The sequence below is a fragment of the Zea mays genome, chromosome 3, assembly GCF_902167145.1.
Source record: "Zea mays cultivar B73 chromosome 3, Zm-B73-REFERENCE-NAM-5.0, whole genome shotgun sequence".
Taxonomy (NCBI): domain Eukaryota; kingdom Viridiplantae; phylum Streptophyta; class Magnoliopsida; order Poales; family Poaceae; genus Zea; species Zea mays.
Genome location: NC_050098.1, coordinates 194,411,253 through 194,420,960, shown reverse-complemented (window position 1 = coordinate 194,420,960; position 9,708 = coordinate 194,411,253). Strand labels below are relative to the sequence as shown.

General features: G+C 46.8%; 1 protein-coding gene across 1 annotated transcript; it reads left to right on the top strand.

Annotated features, from left to right (window-relative positions):
* Positions 1-5,959: 5,959 nt before the first annotated feature.
* On the top strand, positions 5,960-9,708 carry LOC103652451 (uncharacterized). Its single transcript, XM_020550998.3, has 3 exons — positions 5,960-6,437; positions 7,714-7,815; positions 7,920-9,708. The coding sequence occupies exons 1-3, from the start codon at positions 6,069-6,071 to the stop codon at positions 9,468-9,470; spliced, it is 2,022 nt and encodes a 673-aa protein (XP_020406587.1). The 5' UTR covers positions 5,960-6,068; the 3' UTR covers positions 9,471-9,708.

Here is a 9,708-nt window from a genome sequence, read left to right as displayed (position 1 = left end):
GTACTCCTGTGTATATGGAGTTTGCCAGAAATCGTTGAGGATTAACCATATTGGTTTGAATGCTTCTACCTGATGTAGATGTGAATATACCCGGGATTAATATCATATCCACATTTGACTTATTGGCATTTGATCTATTCTCGGGGACGCCTGCGAATATGATCCATTAGCCTTAGTCGAAGCATATGTTATGATTGCAGATTCACGTGGTCTGTAATAACTCTCCTCCGATGAACTCGCCCTGCTGGTAATTTGCCTCACGAAGAGGTTCATCTTGATGATGAAGTTCCTAGCAATGCGCGCAATATCATTGTGCTAGGAATACGGAACAATGAATCTTTCGTCTTTGGGAAATGACGAAGATCATTATTATATGTGGGAGACAAATGTGTCGACATCTATCTTGCCTCTCTAGATTGCAAATGGATCCAAAACAAAGTCCTAGGCACGAGTGCTTGAAGCTCTCTTATCGGGTCATTGATAAATGCAATCGAGGCTGAACCAATAATCGCAAAATGAAAGTCACGAGCTTGAAGTTCGGACATTTATGGGCACTATTGAAATAATGTGTGGTGAATGCGATGGTTCAAGTGGTCTTATGAGAGACTCATCGCACATATGTGTTGAATAACCACTGTTCCGCTATGTAATATATCTGGCAAATGGCATGAATTAAAATATGCAGTTAATGGGATTCTGAAGATCCGCCATGAGATCCTAGGAGGACTCATATATTTGAATTATAAATATGCAACATATAAATCTCATACCGAATAATACATTCCTGATGAATGATCGCTCTCCTATGTAGGGAGAATATCTCGTAGTTGAGACTATCGTTCCCAGATGGAACCTATCTAGAAGAAACAAAGTCTGTGTTGAACACCAAAGTTTGATAATCCCTATAAAGGGATAAAGACCCGTACAGACCCGAAAAGGAATAAGATGAGGTACCAAAGGACTTGAAGTTCACCGAATAAGCACATGTGCATTCCATGAGTTTTACTCATGGTAATTTCCACTAGATGTGGAATTACGGTATCCTCTAAAGCCCTGATGGCAGAAACCTATAAGGTTTAGGTGTTACTGGCAAAATATCCCCATTGTGCCAGAATGACAGACTATAACGATATATCTGATCGATGAAAAATCCCTGATGGATTACGATCTTAGATAGACTTTTGTTACACCATCATAGATGTTGCAATGGATGAACGCCTCGAGCGATGTGTCATATTTAGAATATGTACTATTGCAACTATATTATCCCCTAAGTCCTATTGAAGGACATGTTATTTGCTTTGCACAACTATGTATAATGTGGTGTAAGATAGAAAATGATAGCACCTCAACCTCACCCATTCTCGTTATTCCAGATGAACAATGAGACATATATCTTGAAGAATATGCTTGAATAATTAGGGATAATGACTTTGACAGATGTCATCGTCAGGGGGAGCGAATGCTTATATTGATCACAACCGTGAGACAAGAAATGTCATATTCTATGCCCTGAAGGCGTGAGCTTGATGATCAATATGTGAACATTTATGGAACTTTTTATCAAATATATAGATCCAGTCGATCGAACACCATCAGTCAAAGTGGCTTATTTATATTGATACGTGCACTTACCTCGTATATCCTAGAAGTGAGTAGAGGTAAAGTTCCTGAAATAGACCTTGCAAGGATATGCAATCCGTTTGTTGAATCTTTATGTGCATATACTTCCAGAAGAATATGTTTTGCCTTATTGATATGATTTTGCAAGGATCAGGGGGAGCACATTTCTAAAGTTAGCCCTTGTAGAAGATTCGATAGAATCTAGATCCCAACGGATCGAAATCTGTCACGATGACAGCTGTTGTACTCTTTTTCCCTTGGTGAGTTTTCTTGAAGTTTCTCACATGAGGTTTTTAACGAGGCAACAAAGTGCAAATGCAATTTGTATCACCACTCTTTCTCCACATTTTCTCACTAGGTTTTTTGGAGTTTTAACGAGGCATGTGTTGGTCGCGGTATTCACCCAAGGGGGAGTGTTAAGTAACCCTAGTTAGGGTTATGTGGGCAAATACCTACTTTGCCTCTGAGGGGTCTCACATCTCTATATAAGGAACCTGTACACCCTCTCATAATACAGAGAAGAGAAAGAGGCCAAAGGCCCAACCCTACATAATGTCTCGTGTGTTTCCTCTATCGTGTTTCTGGGAAGGGATACGGGTCTTCCACATCTTCTCTCGCATAATCTGCTGACGGGAGGGAAGGGAGCGGATCTGGTGATCCGTGGTAACGTAGTTCTCAACGAGATCCTCCCTGTCACCACCGGATCATACCTTCCGACGTGTGCTCCGGTTGGCATCGGAGACACTCTGGTTGAAACGGCGACGTGTATAATGTTTTACGAGGGCCGGACCTGTCTAACAAGCCTCATGGCCCAACGGATCTACTCCAGGCAAAACGCTTTAGGCCTCAAATAGGCTCTTGCGTTTGGGTTTTACCTGAACTGTCCATTTGTGCAGCGCGCGGTTTGTGCTTTGCTTTAGGGCCGGCAGTCGGTCCAACCTGTTAAAAATACTACAGAAGACTACGTGGGCTAATACCGGGCTTTTTTTATGTCTCTAGTCTCCAGAGCAAGCCTGCAAAAAGGAGCTGGTCAAGCCAACCAAACGCTCTGAGTTGTATAAAAGCTGCCTTAAAAAGATGAAATTTGTTTGGTTCAAACCGATCTGAGTTGTTCATTGTAAACAAATTGTAGATTGTTTATATAAACTTTGTTTAACTACTTCTCTTAATCAATCAATACATCTAATTTAAAAACCGGTTTGACATTTGTGTTCATGATATTTTTACAAACAAATCAATTTTACATTTCTATTTTAATAATTTTATTAAAACTATTTTTTATTTCATCTACTATAGCACTTTATTATTTGCAACGAACTTGGCTAAGCAACAAAAGCAAGGTCTAAGCAGCTTTTAAATTTGTACCACATACAAGTTGTTTTTTAAAGTAGTTGCATAAAAACTGAATCACTTTGGCATCAGTTTTTTCAAAGTAGAAGCAGGTTCAAAATGCTAAATCAAAGGCACCCATAAAGTCCATGGAGTTGTGAGAGCTATAGGGCTGGTTCTCGGCTAAGTACCATATAACTTAACTAAAGTTAATTGGCTAAATTGAAGAACTAACTTAAAAAAAAGTTAGGTAAACTATGCCAAGTTAGGCAACGAACCAAATAGACTCATAGTCCATCGAACAAAGATGTGTGTTTCCGATTCATTTTTAAAAAGCAATATAGGACACCACCCCGCGCCGCCCAAACACCGACGACTCCCTTTCACTACCTCGTTGCTCGTGTAGTCCCACAGGGGTGACTTGGGCGGAGCCTCGCACCGCGCCGCCCACACACCACCGGCTCCCTTTCACTACCTCGTCGCCGCCTGAACATGCGATCGGGAGGCCCGTTCCGGTGCTAGGAAGGCGGCGACAGGGCTCAGCTCAACTCTCTCATGCCCCTTCTCTCATCCACCTCGCTTTTCTATTCATGCTTTGGTTGCTCGTCGCCTTGTCTCCAGGGTCTCGTCGATGGACAGATCAAGCGCCCCTGGAGTGGATCCGACCATCCAGTGGGTGGATTCGGTGTGTCGCCACGGTTTCTAGTCTTCCCTTGGCCGTCAGCTGACGATGTTGCCGATCCTCGTCCTGGCAGTGCATGGGCGTGCGACGCGCCCCTCTGCTCCTTCCCGTCGTTGTTGTGGGTTCGCGAGCAGATCAAGAGATGGCCTCGGTGACCTACCTCTCCTCGTCTCAGTCGACGCTGCTGTCGCACGTCCGCTTGTGGCGACAGACGACCGAGCCTCTGTGTTGGTGTCGGACCATCCGCGCGTGGTGTCCTCGAAGCGTCGTCTCCCACCGCGGAAGGTGCAGGGCGACTATGGACCGCTGGTGCTAGCGCACCATCCACGACCGGGTCGAGTTCTTCTTCGGGCCCGGCAGCCACGAAGGGCCTACTACTCATATCCACCCACTTCTTTTGTTCTCCCCTCTGCATCCTCTGCTACCGTCTCCCAATGGTCTCAGGCCTTCGTCTCCTGTGCTCCATTGCCATTTTTGTCTCTGTTCCCTATCTTCACCATCGAGGTTCTTTTTTCCCCTTGACCTTTGGCAAGATCTTTGTGATTGAGTGTTTCCTTGGCCTCTGTCGTCGACTTGTTGCCCTCCGACCACCAAGACCGCTGCACTGACCCCATGTCTATAAGGTTTGGGTGGTCGTGTAGCGTCGACCACGTTGGTTATGGGCGAAAGCCTTGCTTGGCCTTCTACCATCCCGGCTTGATACGCTTCTATGTCATTCACCTTGTTGGAGGCAAAGCCGGGATGCCTATGTTTGCCGTCTGTGGCGGTCTTAGTGGCGGTTCTCGAGGTCATCTGAAATCTGTGCAAAGGTGGTAGTCGTGCGGCGAAAGCGCGGTGCCCGGTGCACGAGGAGGTGTCCTACTTTCGCACTATCGTCTCTGCTTGCCTGATGGTTGCTTATGTGTGTTCTTCTCTGTTGGCTTTGGCCTTGCAGACTGTAATGGTCGTAGCTCTTGGTTACGTGACCATTGACATCTCTGCTTCGTCATCCGTCTCATGTTGGTGGTGACATCAATCTTATGCGTGGTGGACCCATGATCTCGTACTCTCTTCTTAGAGGCTTCCTCCCCTTTAAGGGCGTTGGATGACGGTTTATGGTGCCTCGATATGTTGTCTATGGGGTGCACATCATCAACTTCAAGGGAGATGGTTGTTCATCAGAAAGCTTCAACTGGTGTGGTCCCTCACTCAGTCCCCTCTTAGTTGGGCGGTCCATCATCCCTTCAAGGATTCCTCCCCTTGTTGTGCGCAATGGAGGAAGACAACTGCGCAGCGTTACTACGACATGTGATGTGGTTTTCATTGGTTTAGACTAGCCGACGAGTATGTTGTTTGATGATTAGGTCTTTAGGAATTCAGTTATTGTTATTCTTCTCGCGTCAAGTCTATTCGTGTTGTGTTTGCTCTCTTTTCCTTCTTGTCATTGAAGTACTTGTTGCGGTGTGCTTGCAGCTGCCTGCAATTCATGGTCTGCCATAAAATATGTAAATATTTTTCTCGTTTCCCTTAAAAATGACGTTATTATTGAAAATCAAGTGGGAGTCTTTCCCTCCGTTGAGAGTCAAAAACTAAAGCAGGATAGAAATGGTACGTAATAGTAAATGGATAAAAAAGAGAGATGAAATTCAGTTCGTTTACCAGCAATACAACGCACTAGTGTAACTAGGGAGTAAGGACCGACGACTACCCTTACCGAAAATATTGGATCAGAATTAGGGAAATGATTATATCCCCAACTATTACGGCTATGACTACAGAGAACAAATTAAATGATCAAGTACGAAATGAACAGGTGGTTGCTATAACATCCACAATGAGGTTCGAAAGGAGGACTGCTAGCATCATGTTTGATGCGACTCAAAGGGATGACACCTGTTTTAAATTGCAATCGGCGGATTGTTTTACAGGCAAGCTGCGCGCATCGTCCACGGACGAGAGGCGAGACCCATCAATTTTGACGCAACCCTTTTCGTTTTACGCTGGGCAGGGCACACAGTAGCCGGGGCGTTGCTTTGATGATTACTGCTGGCTCTTTGACTATGCATTACGACGCGCTCCAGAGATAATGCTAACTTCCTGTACCGTCTGTGTGTGGCGGGCGGGGTAGGAAATTCTGGTGATCGTTGGTTGTGCCGTACTCTTGTGATTACTTGCTTGCTGTGAGATGAGTTAAGAGGAAACTGCGTACAGATCTCGAATAGGAATAGAGTTTTCTATGTTGTGAAGCGTCCTCGGATCTTGGCTACCCTAGTCACAGGCAGTACTCGCAGTGTCGCGGCGTCGGATACCCATACCCAGATCTCACCCCCACCCCACCCCACCCCACCCCACACCCGCGCTGCACACGACAAGTGCCACTGCCCCCCGCGACCACCACCTCGGCTACCCATCCCATCCCAGTCCCTCCCACTCCCCGAGCTGACCACGTTCGTCCATGGCGCGCCCCGGCAGCCGCCGCCGCGCCAGCCGCCCGCCGCCTCCGGCCAGCCCCGAGCCGCGGCCGGCAGCCACTCCCCCGCGGCCCGGGTCCGCCTCCCGCCGCCGCGCCCGCCGGGTCCGCGTCCAGAGCCCCTCTCTCGCGGCCGTCCGCGGGGGGTCCGCGTCCGCCCCGCCGATGCAGCTGCCACAGCCCCCTCCGGAGACGCCGCCGGTTCGGTGGCCCCTGGAAGCGGGCGCTCGCTCTACCTCCCGTCCGGGAGCGGGCGCTGCCCTGTCGGTGAGGGAGATCGCCGCGGCGCTGTGGCGAATGCAGCCACCGCCGCGGCCGCCGGGGCCTGGGACGGCGCCACGGAGGGCTCAGCAGGTGAGCTTGCCGCGGGATCTCTGCCAGTGATGTGCTTGTGTGCCTTGATTGTTTTGTTCTAGGGTTGTAGATGGCGCTGCCTTGGTAGCGTAGCTGAGCTGTCGCCGTGTCGGTGGCTGGCACGACGGACACTTTTGGCACATAGTTCATCATTTCATGTAGTTTTGGAGAATTGTCGGTATCGAACTGTTGGTGATTGACTGTGCCGGGCACACCTGCGCTGCTTCTCTTATCGAAGCTGCATAGGTTTTGCAGACTCATGTCGATCTGTTTAGGCATACTCCAGAGTACCAGTAAAGTACCTCACTACTTCGGTTAAACTAGCATTGTAGCTTTCCAATGGTGGCGAAACCTTCATTGTGTGTGCAGTGTTGGCGACTTGGTGTTTTTGCTCATACTTAGAGAAAAATGCTAATGTTTGTCCATCCATGAAGAACGATTTCATGCTTATAAGGTCAAGTCGTGCTGAAACATTATACATAATTCAAAGAGCTATGCCATCTCTAAGCCCAATGGTTGGAGGGAGGATTCTTGGAACCTTTTAGGAAACCACTGCTATGGAACATCCTAATAGATCTACTCATCCACATTGAGCAAACTTTCCAAACTGCATATTGCTTTTCCCCCCCCCATCTTGTGCTCTGCAGACTTGGGTACCCTGCGCATTGGAATCACTTGTAGATGTCGATATCTAGCTGGCGCTTTTTAGGATAACGAGTCCATTTTCTGTTATTAAAACGACAATGCTGTGCTATTTTGTCCCATGCTAGATCTAGTTAATTCCAGTTTTCAGTTTGCTCCATTTTGTCTATTTTTTTGTTCAGGTTATTGATTTGACAGCTTGCCTCTCTTATTTCTTCCCCATACCCCACTCATGTGAGAGACGCCAGCACTAGGTCTGTTCTAGGTTATTGATTTGACTTCTAGACCTGTTCACCATTTTGCCCGAGATGATGAGATATTTCATTCCATGACATAATATAAGAACTCTTGTAGACTTGTGTTCTTGTTTGAGTATAGGTGTATAGGTATTGTGGCCTGGTGGTCCCTAGATGGCCCTTGTCAATTTCCATTCTAATTGTTTCATGAAGGTAGTCTCCCTTGCTAAAGAAAGGTTTAATGACGGCATAAATATTAACTAGGAAGCAATGCTTCAGCTGATCTACTTCTCTATGTCATATTACCTCATTTCACATGCATTGCCATAATAAGTACATCTTTCCTTTTTTTCTTGATGTCACTGTTCAGCTAACAATTCATGCATTGGAAACTGCAGCCCAATTCAAAGTGTCCACACACGCCCGACCATTGTCAGCACTATAAAGCAGTTATCCAGGGCAGGACAGGGGATAGGACTGTTAACAATGTCCCACATGAGGTACACTACTTTCATAACTAAAGTGTGTTCTGAAGGAACAGTCATCGTAGAATCTTTATTGCGAGGTCCTACCTGATCTGATACAATATGTTTCCTGCAAATAGATGGAAGCTGATTCTGCAGTGCGTCAAATAGAAACAGAAATGGCAACAAAGTGGAACCGTCAATTCATGAAAGCTTCCCATGGTGCAGATTATGATTACATTGAACACAATCAGAGGGATGCTGGTGGAGAAATCTATTCACTGAGGGAGGAGCTTATGGTGGCCCAGGACCGGATTCATGAGCTTGAAGCAGAGTGTCGATCTACAAAGAAGCAGCTTGATCACCTGGCAAAGAATATTGCAGAGGAAAAGGCTTCTTTGAAGAGCAAGGAACATGATAAGTTTCACCACATCTTAGATGCAATTAAGGAAGAACTGAATCGGGAGAGAAAACAGCGACAGCGAGCAGAAATGATGAACTCCAAACTGCTCAATGATCTATCTGAGATGAAGTTTGCTGCAAAGCGTTATTTGCAAGATTATGAGAAGGAGAGGAAGGCACGGGTGCTCATGGAAGAGGTTTGTGATGAATTAGCGAAGGAGATCACAGAAGACAAAGCTGAGGTGGAGGCTATGAGAAGTGAATCGATGAAGATCAGAGATGAATTGGAGGAAGAGAAGAAGATGCTCCAGATGGCTGAGGTTTGGCGTGAAGAGAGGGTACAAATGAAGCTTGTTGACGCAAAACTGGCACTTGAGAATAAGTATTCTCAGCTGAGCAAGCTTCAGAATGAACTCGAGGATTTCCTTCAATTCCAATCAGGCTGTAATATGGAAAAAGGAACGGTAAGGGAAGCAGAGAGGCTCAAAGAAGCAATCTGCTCTTCTAGGATAAATGGTATCAAGGAGTTTTCGTACAAGGCTCCTCCTTCTTCAGAAGACATTTTTGCTGTATTTGAAGAACTCAAGCAACGAGAAGATACTGCTGAGAAGGTGATTATGCAATGTAACGGAAATAGACCCAAGGGTCGCGGCTCAAGAGCCCACACAGCCAGTCCTGAAACGGACACGTTCTTGGAGAATCAACCAAACAGATATTGCAATGAACCTCGCACCCGAAATGAGGCAGCAGAAGATGATAGTGGTTGGGAAACTGTAAGCCAAGTTGAGGAGAATGGGTCTTGTAATTCACCGGGCGGAAGTGAACCGTCTGTAAATGGCTTCTGTGGAGAAAACGATGCTTCGGCGAGTGGAACCGACTGGGATGAAAACTGTGACAATGATCAGGCACACAGTGAGATCAGTGAAGTTTGTTCAACAGCAGCAGGCAGGTCTCGGAACAAAAGATCATTCGCCGGACTATGGAGATCATCAAACGCCGTTGACCAAAAGAAGATGGGATCCAATACACTCAACGGTAGGTCATCAAACGCCAGGATGTCAAACGTCACCGAATCTGCTGACCTGAAGAATAGCGAAGTGTGTGACAGTCCGCACATCACAGGGCAGTGGAGGCCGGACCTGCTAAACCCGGACATCGTTCGAGCTATAAAAGGATGCATCGACTGGCCCCGAGGAGTGCAGAAGCAGAGCTTGAGGTCCAAGGTTCTGGAGGCAAGGATTGACGGCAGTAAGGTCCAGCTGCGTCAAGCACTGAAGCAGAAGATATAGCGTGGTCAGCCGGTCACATTCTTGCTGGTGGGGGCTTCCTTCAGCTGGAGGCCTGGAGCAGGCAGCGACCCGCGAGATGAATTTCTGCAGCAGTGGGTATCTCAGTTGATGCCTGACGGCCCACTGACCTGCTTTGCTTCCGTAATGAAATTGTTCGCTCAGTGCCCCGTTGTAATCACGCCTGTCCTGTGTAGAAATACTTTAATCAATAAGCAATGAAATCATTCGACCACACTAA